The sequence below is a fragment of the Mercenaria mercenaria genome, chromosome 5 (assembly GCF_021730395.1).
Source record: "Mercenaria mercenaria strain notata chromosome 5, MADL_Memer_1, whole genome shotgun sequence".
In the NCBI taxonomy this organism is placed as follows: Eukaryota; Metazoa; Mollusca; class Bivalvia; order Venerida; family Veneridae; genus Mercenaria; species Mercenaria mercenaria.
The window spans coordinates 42,652,872-42,666,371 of record NC_069365.1 but is presented as its reverse complement, the minus strand read 5'-3'; the positions used below and the strand labels follow the sequence as shown (position 1 = coordinate 42,666,371).

Below are 13,500 nucleotides of genomic sequence, written 5' to 3'. Positions count from 1 at the left end.
AGGACTATTGTAAAAAATCACACCAGTTTAATGAATAATGAGCCATTGATAAAAAAAACAGGTTTTTTGTGACATTTTCAAACAACTATCATCAAAAAACATCACCGGACTTGCTATTTATTTGTGGAATGAATGTATCTTTTACTGCAATTTTAAACTTATATGGACATTTTAAGTGCATGGCTTACAATTTTGAGCAGAGTAAATGGTCAATTTATTTCTTGCTTTTGGTTGCATTTGTATTGGTTGCCGGCGCTTTTTGTGACATCTGCATTTATGCGTGACATTAACATCGATTTGAGATCAATTTACAACAATTATCAAAAATTTTAAGTTTCTGGCATTTGACCAAATATAGTAATATTTGATAGGTCAACTGTAATTTTTATAGTTTTTTTGGAACAATTGATATTGTGACGGAGAAGTCAGCCGGGTTCATTTATCTCCCGTAAATGGAATGGATATTATATACAGTTGTTGATCAAAGAATTGTTTATTCATTTTATTTGACCAGTGGTCATAAGTGGCTTATTTATTTGATACTGGTCAAGAAAGATAAGTCGGTATATATGTCACATGATTGACAATATTAGTTATTGATTTTTAATAGCGATGCAAACGAATAACGAAAAATCGTTAACCTGTCAAAAAATCTCAGTGGACTTATACATGTGCACTAATTGGAGTGATTTCATCAATAGGAAATGACAAATATATGCTAGTTCGTGGGTAAATATATGGACATAAGACATGTATAGTATCAAATTTGTTTTCGTTAATTCTGTTGATAATGTACATAATTTTTGTTTACGATAGTACATAGTAATTACCGGTCAGAGATTTCTATTTATCAGAACTGTTTACAGTGGGCGGTAAAAGTAATTCATCCATTAGATATATCATCAAAGTTATTGAATTAAAAGACACACTGTTAATACTCTAGAGGTCACAATTTGGCCCAATCTTAATGAAACTTGGTCAGAATGTTACCCTTAATAAAATTCGGATGAGTTCGATATTGGGTCATCGGGGTCAAAACTAGGGTCACCAGGTCAAATCAAGGAAAATCTTGTTAAGCTCTAGAGGTCACAATTTTGGTCCAATCTGTTAATATTATTAATTTTAACTTGGTCACAGTAAGTGTTACTCTCAATAAAATCTTGGACAAGTTCGATATTGGGTCATCTGGGGTCAAAAACTAGGTCACCAGGTCAAATCTAAGGAAAAGCTTGTTAACACTCTAGAGGCCACATTTATGACTATATATTCATGAAACTTGGTCAGAATGTTAATCTTGATGATCTTTAGGTCAGGTTCGAATCTAGGTCATGTGGGGTCAGAAACTAGGTCACCAGGTCAAATCAAAGGAAAAGCTAGTTTTTAGTGGCCACATTTATGATCATATCTTAATGAAACTTGGTCAGAATGTTAATCTTGATGATCTTTAGGTCAGTTTGGAATGTGGGTCATGTGAGAAAAGTTAGTTAACACTCTAGAGATCACATTTATGATCATTTCCTAATGGAACTTGGTCAGAATGTTAATCTTAATGATCTTAAGGTCAAGTTCGAATCTGGGTCAGGTTGGATCAAAAACTAGGTTGCCAAGTCAAGTCAAAGGTAAAACTTGTTAACAATCTAGAGGCCACATTAATTAATAAATTATATTAGTCATAAATTTTATGACTGTATCTTCATGAAACTTGGTCAGAATGTTAATTTTTATGATCTTTAGGTCAAGGTCGAATCTGGGTCATGTGGGGTTAAAAACTAGGTCACTAGGTCAAATAAAAGGAAAAGCTAGTTATAAGGGGTTAGAATTAGGTCAGGTGAGCAATACAGGGCCTTCAGGGCCCTCTTGTTTAAAAATAGTTGTTCCACATTATCACCCACATAATATGACACAAGATGCAGTTTTCCATGAATTGTTACAAATCCTGGTTGTAAAATGTTTGATGCACTTTCCGTATCTACAAGTAAATGGATTTGACTCAAACTTGAGGTGGGGAGAGGAGTTGGAGGTATAAATCACTCCAGTCATAGCTCTAGTTTCCTCAGATATAAGCCCTTTTCCACTATCAAACGCACACTGTCTCCGGTGTTCTTCTTAGCTGTAGTTTGAAAGGTTCCTCAAGATGCAATATGACAAACCATTATACTGCATGCCCAACTTGTCCAGTTAGAGGTTAGATCAGAACATATAATTGAAATACTGTTGAAAATCAGTGCTACCCCAGCCCACACCCCTCCCACCCAAAATAAAAATAAACTCGTGTGAAGAAGGGTGTCATTTACTCATAGAGAAATGCAGTCGGGAAAAATTCACAACAATATTACTGACTACAGAGTATAACTTAAGTATGTAATAGTTTCTGTACAGTTTAAGAAAGTCTGCATAACCACAACAGAATGTTACAAATAAATAATCTTAAAATCTCAATCTCAGCTTGGGTCTTTTTTAATGGCAAGTCTTCGCCAGGGACCATTTTAAATTTGTTTGAAAGTCATGCAGCTTTTTTTCTCAGGTTCTAGATCTTATGCAACAGAACAATTTGTAACAACCACTTGAAATGTTTTCTTTTTCACAAGTAAAAATATCAAGTTTTATTGTCCCGTTACAAGTGACAGTTCTCTTCATGATAATGGAAACGAAACTTTTATAGCTTTTAAAGTTGTTTTGATATCCAACAATTAAAGGATATATTTGTCCTATTGCCTAGTTGACCCAAATTTTACATGCAAGGTAGTTTACAAACTGCGTTTCTTTGGCCGAATAAAAATCTTAAATATATTTTGTGTAGTGTCTTGGCTAAACATTTTGCCAAAAATTTTGATCCAATGATTTTGATACGAAGTAAATAAAGTATAATTTTGCCTCCCTGCAAAAAAATGTGTTTTAACCGACAATATCTGAAGATCAAGAAGACAGTCATTGTTTGTTACACCTCCTGTCCTATAGCTGAACATAATCATATCGTGATATGTACCAATGCAGAAATGTACCAGGAATATGAATATCAATGTTGAGGATTTTAAGCAAAGACCCATATAAAATGAAATGTAAAGTAATGGAATTAATTGCTTGTGATTTAGAAACTATACCTTACCTTATAATTATTATTTTAACGGATTTGTATTTAATCGCTTGATCAAACGAGGAAATGAGGTAATACAAGAAAGTAAGCATTTGTGATTTAAAAGGGTATGAAAAAAAATAAAGTATTGTATTAAAACGTATCAAGTATCAAATTACTTTTATAGATATTTTATCTCAGTATCTGGAATGAGACTATATAAAAGCAATCTGTGTATTAATATTGTGAGTTATCTCAGTCAAATTATTATGTGCTGCACGTATACTTGAAGTGCATGTTTTTTTTAATCAAAGACTATTTTGTTCCGTTGCTGTACACACGTGATTTGATCGATTTCGGTGATTAATTGTTGGGAATTTTTTCGGCTGTTTGTCATTGCAAAGATTTCACATTCCTTCTCTGTATGTAATCATTTGATTTGGTTTTCTCTAACATAATTTATTTGATGGCAAAATACCTGAATAGGACAAATTCGCCTTCAAGATGAAACTTTCACCTGTAGCATATACTAAAATAGTTTCGTTGCTTCGTTAAAATAGCCATTTACAAAATTCTACATAACCATTTTAACAAAATCACGCTGAGAGTGTCTTGAAAAGTTAAATACTGGAATTTTAATAATAGGTAATGTCAACTCCCCGTTCCATCATTAAACTGGTGTAAAGGTAAGAAATCAAAGTTAATGTATTAATGGAGTTTTCTATAAAGATACTAAATTAGGCTCTTAAAATGTTTTTGACAGTATGTAAACTCTACATTGGTCACTTTGATTTTTGAAATTTGAATAAAATTACATTAGAACTCAAAATTTGAAATATTTGACCTAGTATATGTCATGGCATGCAGTTTGAATAGACCACTTGACATAAAATTGGGATGATGGAAATTTAACAATAAAACATCAGAAATGTTTTGAATATTTAAGAAATATTTTTCAAGTAATTGTTCAACAGCTCTTGCATTCTAAAATATTGGTCTGGTTACCAAAAAGGTAATCTTTATCTTTTAAATTATTATATTTTTTTCCACTTTTACTTTATTCTCTGTTTGAGAAGCTTATATAGGTATTTGAATAGCCTTTATATAAATGTGGTCAGTCTCAGATTTTGGGTAACTTCTATACACATATTTCTTTTCACTGAGAGCAAAATGCATTTTAGATTTTCAGCTCGGGTACTCTTTTTGTCCTGGTTGCTCATCCAAGCACTCTGCTTAGTACATAATTTGCCTAGGGAATTTTGTGAACATAAGAAAGAAATGCATTACATTTGTCAAAGATTTTTAATGACAATTATATATTTAGCAGATAATTTTATTAGAAATGTAAGTTTGTAAAATTATTATTATCTAGCTCCCTTTTGCATAACTTGGTTATAGAGTGGAAATAAATAATATGAACGCTACATGCAGTTTTAAAATTTGACTTTTGGTTCAGTATGTTGAAACAGGGATCTTAAATACACTAATGAACTTGACTTTTGGTTCAGTATGTTGATTTATTTATTTTGGTTTTACGGCGCACCAACACAGTATAGGTTATATGGCGCCAAACAGGACTACAAATTTTGGTTTCACATCTCATTTACATCGAAATAAAAACATGAGGTATGGAATCAAAATTTGCATACCTGCTGGAATCACAGAGTTACAGCAAAACCAAGTGTTAAGACCCTATTAGTCGCTTCTTACGATCATGCAAGGGTAAGGCAGTGGTTCCAATTCTTTTCATACACAGATCGTCCCAGAACCATGTTGAAACAGGGATCTTTAATACACTAATGGATCTTTTTGTACCTTAAATATTAAATCTACAAAAAGTTAAAACATAGCAACCACATTTATAAAGATTTACAAAAACAGCAGCTAAATCATAATATGAGCCGCGCCATGAGAAAACCAACATAGTGGTTTTGCGACCAGCATGGATCCAGACCAGCCTGCGCATCCGCGCAGTCTGGTCAGGATCCATGCTGTTCGCTAACGGTTTCTCTAATTGCTATAGGCTTTGAAAGCGAACAGCATGGATCCTGACCAGACTGCGCAGATGCGCAAGCTGGTCTGGATCCATGCTGGTCGCAAACCCACTATGTTGGTTTTCTCATGGCACGGCTCATTATACAGTGTTATGTGCTCAGCAACTTGTAATTGACTTACATGGTACAAATTACCATACTTTTTTGTGATGTGACAGTTAACAAAGCTATTAACATACAACTTATCATGATAAGACAAAAAACATAGAGAAGTAATTACAATTGTTCATCTTTATTACAGAGCTTTTTTACCTCTTTGCAAGAAGTATATTACTCATAATCAAGCATTTCATAACTTTAAAATCTTGTCTTAGAATTTTTTTTTTTGTGCGTATATATACCTGTATGGAGAGTTTTTGCACTGAACATCTGCATCTAGCATTCAATGGCCAGCCCACCAGGTTAGCTGGATCTTAGGTTGCTCTGACCTATAATCAGAAGGTTGTAGGTTAGAATCCCAGCCATGCCTTATGTTCATCATGATGGCTGACTGAGAATACTGTATGTGAAGGTCATCTTGTCTTTGAACAACACAGAGGTAAAGTGTTCATGGCAATTTAAAACATACATGTCATAATGGCTGCATTTTATTCTGGGTTAATAAAAAGCAAATTATTCATCAGAGGACCCGTCAGATATTGTCAGTGACATTCTGACTGTGATACAATAATCTGCATTACTTTCCTCTGCTTATATATGTGGGGAAGTTTGTTTGTTTGTTTGTTTTGGGTTTAACGCCATTTTTCAACAGTATTTCAATCATGTAACGGTGGGCAGTTAACCTAAACCAGTGTTCCTGGATTCTGTACCAGTATAAACCTGCTGTCTGCAAGTAACTGCCAACTTCCCCACATGAATCAGAGGTGGGGAAGTAGTCAGTTGCTTGTGGAGAACAGACCTTGTACTCAACCACAGGTAGACTGATTGAGTTGATCTGACTGCCAATAAATTATTTCAATACTGTATGTTTTGCACTCAGTTATATCAGATGACAAAGTTTATGCATTTTATCACAATCTGCATGCATTTTTTTTTGGCATGCTTGGTTATTCTTCATGCAGAAAGTATGGGTTTAATTGCACTTAGGCAGGAAAACAATTTTATTGAGATAAATTGAGGAAAACGATAATAAAATATAGATTGGCCGCTTATATATTGTTTTTCGTTATTGCTTCATTAATTGGCAATGATTTACAATAAAGAATGATAAGTGACATTATATCTTAGGTAATATTGTTGTAAGAAATGAATTTCTTTCTGAGGATGTACAGGTGTTAAGTATTAATACCTGAAAACTTAGATGTTAATTACAATTACAGGTGTTAACCACCAGGTAATTATTGGTTGATGAGAGATCAAATAGGGTCACACCAGAACAAAGAATTTTCTACTTCCTGCACATGAATTTCCTCATTTAACAGCATGATACACTTTCATTATTCATATAGTTATGATGGCTGTTATACTTTATGAAGGATCTCAAGAATCTAAGACTTCTTAATTGATTGAATTATGTTCTGTTAAGGACTTTCATATTTTAAGCTGCTGCAATTGAACTGTGCCCCTCCACTACCCTAACCCAGTCTTCCCTACCACTGTTTCACTCTTCTGTTCCCATCAACTACCTCAATGCCCCATTATGCCCCCTCCACTGCCCACTCCACTACCCCATCCCAGCATGCCCTTCCACCCTCCGCCCACCCTCAGTCTGTCCAAACACCCTCTCCAACATGTGGTAGTGTTGCTGTATCCCTAAGAGTCTGTGCACAACCTAGTCTTGCCATTTACAGTTGTTCCAATTGTTTACATACTTTTAACCTGTGATTCAGAGACAGGGCTGGTGCAAGGGGATATGGTTTTGTTTTATGCTTGAAAAATACATGTTTGTGGTGGTTTTTACTAAATGACAGATCAGTCTTCAGTTATTTTTTCTGTAACTGAGTAGACAGACAAGTTGAATAATTACTATTGACATAATTAATTATAATTTCTGTCAGTGCTGGTAAAAATCACATGTTTTGTCAACCATACTGGTTCCTGTGTCAGACTGGGACTCTGACATTAATTAGATAATTGTTTGATTACCACTAGACTGGTTACTGAATATTTTGACTGAGATTTATTGCTAAAGGGAAAATGATACATTCCAACATAAATTTTGTCTATGTTTCCAAGTGTCATATGTTAAAATAAAATATTATAAAACTCACTGTGTATAAGAAAGTATTTTTAGCTCGACTATTCGAAGAATAGTCTAGCTATTCTACTCACCCTGGCGTCGGCGTCGGCGTCGGCGTCGGCGTCGGCGTCACACCTTGGTTAAGTTTTTGCATGCAAGTACATACAGCCATCAGTGAAAGGCATATAGCTTTGAAACTTATTTCTTCTTTTTCTAGGTCAATTACCAACCTCTCTGGGTCAAGTCCCATAACTCTGACATGTATTTTGAGCAAATTATGCCCCCTTTTGGACTTAGAAAATTTTGGTTAAAGTTTTACATGCAAGTTACTATCTCCAAAACTAATGCAGATATTGATTTGAAACTTCACATGTGTCTTCGGGGTTATAAAACTAGTTGATAGCAGCAAGTCCCATAACTCTGACTTTCATTTTGGCCAAATTATGCCCCCTTTTGGACTTAGAAAATTCTGGTTAAAGTTTTGCGTGCAAGTACATACAACTATTTCTAAAAGGCATATAGATTTAAAACTTATTTTTTCTTTTTCTAGATCAATTACCAACCTCACTGGGTCAAGTCCCATAACTCTGACATTTATTTGAGCAAATTATGCCCCTTTTAGACTTAGAAAATTTTGGTTAAAGTTTTTACATGCAAGTTACTATCTCCAAAACTAATGCAGATATTGATTTGAAACTTCACATGTGTCTTCGGGGTTATAAAACTAGTTGATAGCAGCAAGTCCCATAACTCTGACTTTCATTTTGGCCAAATTATGCCCCTTTTGGACTTAGAAAATTCTGGTTAAAGTTTTGCGTGCAAGTACATACAACTATTTCTAAAGGCATATAGATTTAAAACTTATTTTTCTTTTTCTAGATCAATTACCAACCTCACTGGGTCAAGTCCCATAACTCTGACATGTTATTTGAGCAAATTATGCCCCTTTTAGACTTAGAAAATTTTGGTTAAAGTTTTACATGCAAGTTATTATCTCCAAAAATAATGCAGATATTGATTTGAAACTTCACATGTGTCTTCGGGTTATAAAACTAGTTGATAGGATCAAGTCCCATAACTCTGACTTTCATTTTGGCCAAATTATGCCCCCTTTTGGACTTAGAAAATTTGGTTGAAGTTTTGCGTGCAAGTACATACAGCTATTACTAAAAGGCATATAGATTTGAAACTTATTTTTTCTTTTTCTAGATCAATTACTAACCTCACTGGATCAAGTCCCAAAACTCTGGCATGTATTTTGGGCAAATTATGCCCCTTTTGGACTTTGAAAATTCTGGTTAAAGTTTTACATGCAAGTTACTATCTCCAAAACTAATGCAGATATTGAATTGAAACTTCTCATGTGCCTTCGGGGTTATAAAACTAGTTGATAGCAGCAAGTCCCATAACTGATACGCATTTTGGTCAAATTATTCCCCCTTTTGAACTTAAAACTCTTTTGATATTTAACTTTTTTGGGTAATATTTTCCTGCTTCTGGGTCAATATTTCGAATAGTCGAGCTTGGCTGTCTTACGGACAGCTCTTGTTTAAATAATTTTTATGCAAATTGACTTTGATCATGTTTTGATACTTGTGTTAGTTATGGTGACACTAACCTCAAGTTTACAGACATCTGTCCCATCCCACTTTGTTAACTCTAACAAAAAAGTCATACAAAAAATAAATATCTTTTTTTTTAAGAAAGAATGGGAAAGTTTATGTTATTTTCATAACAATGCATCATCTGTGTATATTATAAGAGTGAGTTATGATTGTAATCTGAGTAATGAAGACTGAGATGTACAGAGTTTAGAACTCATTTCCACTGATTTTGTGATAGAAAGTATGTTGACATGACTTACTTTAGTATGTTACTTTGTATATCAGTTATAGTTGTAAAACAGTTGACCAAAAAAACCCACAGAGAGCAAGGTTTGAGCCAATCTGAAGACTTCTCAGTTGATCATGGTACTGGAACAAGTAAATATATTCTGGCCAAAAAATCCCCATTACTCTTCTCTTGGTTTTGCCAGGAAACGGACTGGAACTGTAGTGTCCTTACAAACTAAATGCTTCAATGGATTTAGTTAATGCAGTATTCATTATATATTTCCTTTATTTATTGTAGGGGCACTACTGACTCACTCTCACCCCCAGTAAGGTCCGCCTCCTTTCTCCAGAAGACACGAGAACTGTCGGAGAGAGCAAGAAAGGCTGCCGTACAAGATGACAGTGTACTGTTCTCAGAGTCAAAGAGTTCCTCAACTCGCATGAAACCTCGACAGCGGAGGATTGAGAGCTTCCAGTAAGTTGATTTATAAGATCTTTTTATCCCCCCGAAGGGAGGCATATTAGTTTTCAACTGTCCGTCCGTTTTGCATGAAAGCACTTTACTCGCGAACCACTGCACCCAGGACCTTCAGACTTCACATGCTGATAGTACTTATTGAGAACACGACCGCTATTGATTTTGGGGTCACCAGGTCAAAGGTCAAGGTCACCAGGTCAAAGGTCAAGGCGCTGCGGTGGCATTTGTCACCATTAGTGACAGCTCTTGTTCTTGTTGTTGTCGGGTTTAATGTCACACCGACACAATCATAGGTCATATGGCAACTTTCCAGCTTTTCATGGCGGAGGAAGACCCTGAGTGCCCCCCTGGGCATTATTTTATCATGGGTGGTCACCAAGACCCACAAAAATTCTTGGCGCAGGACTCTGGATATTGAGCTCCGCAAAACGAAGATGCCATGGGGAGAACCACCACCTTCCGTTAGCAGCTGGATGGCTTCCTCATATAAAGCCTTTTTCTCCCCAGTGAGGCAGGTACCCACATTGGTGAGGGGCAAGTGATTTGAAGTCAGCATCCTTAACTACTCAGGCAATTGGAGGCCTTTATTTGTATTTATATGCTCAGTTATATTTTTTCACAGGATCCCCAAGACTGGAAATCAACATCTATCCAAGACCATCAATTTCATTTCATCAACGAAAATATTACAGCCTATGGATGATATCTGGAGGCTTTTAGTGTTAATGACTGTTATACAAAGGTTTTCCTGTACTGGAAGATAGTTTTGACATGAAAGCACAAGTTACCATGAACTGTTTTAATCATTATGTCTAAATAATAGCAACAATAACAACACAGATCTGTATATGAATTCCAAGTAAATAATGTTATACTTGGAATATACTTTAAATGAAGTGAATATATATATATATCATTAATCAAATGCTGTGCTGTACATTTTAAGAGATTTTCCATGTCGACTATATTTCCATCATTGTGTACGTGCAAATAATGATTAATTAAATAATTCAGTACGTGTACAGCATTTTCTACATATGAAATTTTAATTCAGATGCTACACATACATAAATTGAAATTAATTTGAATTGTTGTTATTTAAAGAAACAAGATTTTGACAGGAAACAAGATTTTGACAAGGTAGCTGTTTTATTATTCACATTTTATTGCTTTAATTACACCTATATTTGGATTATGCAGCCTTGGACCGGTATGCTATTTTCATCATTCCACATGCACATGTTGACTGCTGTATAGATATTGATGAATACCTGCGAAATGGATTTACTGTTTCATATACATGACCGATGCACAGTCTGTATTGATCTAAGGACTCAGGTAAATAATGCTAGAAGGACATCGATCTCTGTGCCTACTCATCATATTTGTTCAGAAATTTGTTAATGGAAGTTGTGTATTGAAAATAGTGACTACAATTTTTTGTAGTCATACTTATACTAAACTGTCTAATTAAAAAAATTGATATACATTTTCTTGGGAATGTGACCAGAATTATACGGAATTTTTAAGTGAGGTAAAAGTTAGTTATTTCGCTCTTTTCGCTTTCTTTTTGTCAATGTCTTTCATCAGATTACAACAAAAACTGGGAACAAAATTGACATTATGCAGAATATGTTATCATGTCTGTAATGTGGTTAAGGGTTAGAAATAGACATGTTTTACTTGTATTTGAACTCGTTTAACTATTTCTTTACATTTATTTCATATGTTTCCTTGTTTTTAATTTATTTAAACTGTAATTAGCATATGAATCATGCATTGTAACCAAAGGCGAAATACCAAATTATAGGTGTGAATGAATGTCAATGAATAATACGATATCAATTCATGTCAACTGAAAGAACGCAATAATGTACGTATCAAAGATGACTTTTTAAATATGGCCATCTTATTGTTCCATAAGTCATATTAAGGGATTGTTTTATTAAAACTCCAGTGTGTTAGTATTGTTGTTGCCTTGCTACTCTCTGATGATGTATGTCATGATGATTAACCCATCTAAGGGGACTTCTGAAGTATGTTACTGCGGGTACTGGACGTAAATGGTTGAATTCCAGGAATTTCCCTGATTCTTTGTAGGCAGGTGGAAAACATTTATATGATTTTATCCAGAACAACCTAAAGAGAGAGGACCAAACTTGAGACTTCTGGTTTCATTGTCTTGTGCCTCACCACTTAATAGCCACAGATCTGTTCCTTCCTAATTAAGATTCTAGCTTATACCTTTCCATATTTAAGTTGTGTACCATTGTCTGGTAATTTATTGTCAATTAATGGAGCCAGAGGTAAAAGGAGTCTATAATAGTGATTTGAATTTTACAATGAACACATTTCACAAATCTGTTATGTTAATGCTCATATTTTCAAACAATTTTCCGATCATTTCTTCAGCTTTGTCCTGATTTTTGACATTTTACTCGCTTGGTATGTTATTGAACTTGTAGACCTTCGCTCCTCTTCAAAATTCGTAAGTATTTGTAGGTTGTATATGCTCCCATAGTGAGGTCACATTTTAGCTGCATCTAGATTATGTCTCAAACAAAATCAAGGGGTTTTAATGACATCAGCTAGTGATTTGCAAATGCTTGCACTTCTCTCCCACTAGCATTTGGCTTGCACAATAAATTTGCATTCTTTGAAATTTGTTTGCTGAGTAACACTATATGCCATAATTATCATCAAACTGTGGGTACATCTTGAATGTAAGGACATGTTCCTGATTGAACACTTTGGTCTTATTTACTATTATGACCTGTCAATGTTGATATATCTAAATGATTTGCTAATTTACCACAAAATGTAAATATTTGTGCAAGTTTTACCTAGGTCACCTACCATTTTATGCATCAGTGTTGACATGCGCGCACTTTCTGATCTTTTTATTCCGTACTAATGATAGTTATTTTTGTCTAAATTTAGAAAATGATAGTCACGGAATTAATTTCGCTTAAGTCATTATATGAAATTGGGGAACATTGATATAACGACAGGTAAGGACGAGAATGCAATCATCAGAGAGACGCCTTGGTCATGAATTTTATGTTTAGCGTAAATTAGATTGATTGTGTATATATTTGTTACATATCAATACACTTAAAAAATTCCTTTTATTTATTATGATTCTTACCTTGGCGTCAAATATTGACGAATTTCATTATGCATGTCTGATGCCATTACTATAATTTAATAAGTGTTAAAATTTTATTTATGGATGCAAAATTTTAACTAATCTCCATTTAATACTTTATGATTTGTACCAGAACATTCTCATTTATGTTCTTTGGCACTGTATACGTGATTGACATTACGCAGTTTCTTGCCGAACTGAAGTATATTTTCTAATTGCGCATTGCTGAATATCAGAGTGCAGAGCGGACAGTATACAATGGTTTAACATTGATCTGTCTCATTGTTACATGATACCAAAATTAATTTTGTTATCACAATGCATGTATATAGTATGTATTGGGTATGTCCCCTACTGTGTTCACAATTCACCAAGTCCATCATGCGATAATAGATTAATACCTAACTAAGATAGCATCTCCGTCAGACACAAAAATCTCCATAAATTTTGTAAGATATCCGTCTATAAATGGGAATCGATCAGTATGACCAGCTCCGAGAAGAAAGTTGAATCCCCCAGGGGCGATTTACACAAGGAATTCATTAACAGTTAGATTACTGTTGTGTATATAATGTGATGTAACATTATGTTTTATATGACTGTCAAGGTAGATGACAGATGACAGGTGACGGTGCATGCATGTTGTAGGGGGCAGCTCAAGGTCAGTTTGGTGGGAGTGATCACAGAGAAGGTAAAAGAGCAAGGTTCAATTGAGACAAGGTATCTCACAGTCGGT

The 13,500-nt window shown here is 34.6% G+C and overlaps 1 protein-coding gene across 2 annotated transcripts in view; it reads left to right on the top strand.

Annotated features, from left to right (window-relative positions):
• Positions 1 to 13,500, top strand: part of LOC123558351 (uncharacterized) — a 113,553-nt gene that overhangs the window by 33,389 nt on the left and 66,664 nt on the right. For both annotated transcript variants that reach the window (XM_053543331.1, XM_053543332.1), the window contains one exon: positions 9,437 to 9,613. In XM_053543331.1, the coding sequence (XP_053399306.1) occupies positions 9,437 to 9,613 (177 nt within the window). The remainder of the gene's footprint in view (positions 1 to 9,436; positions 9,614 to 13,500) is intronic.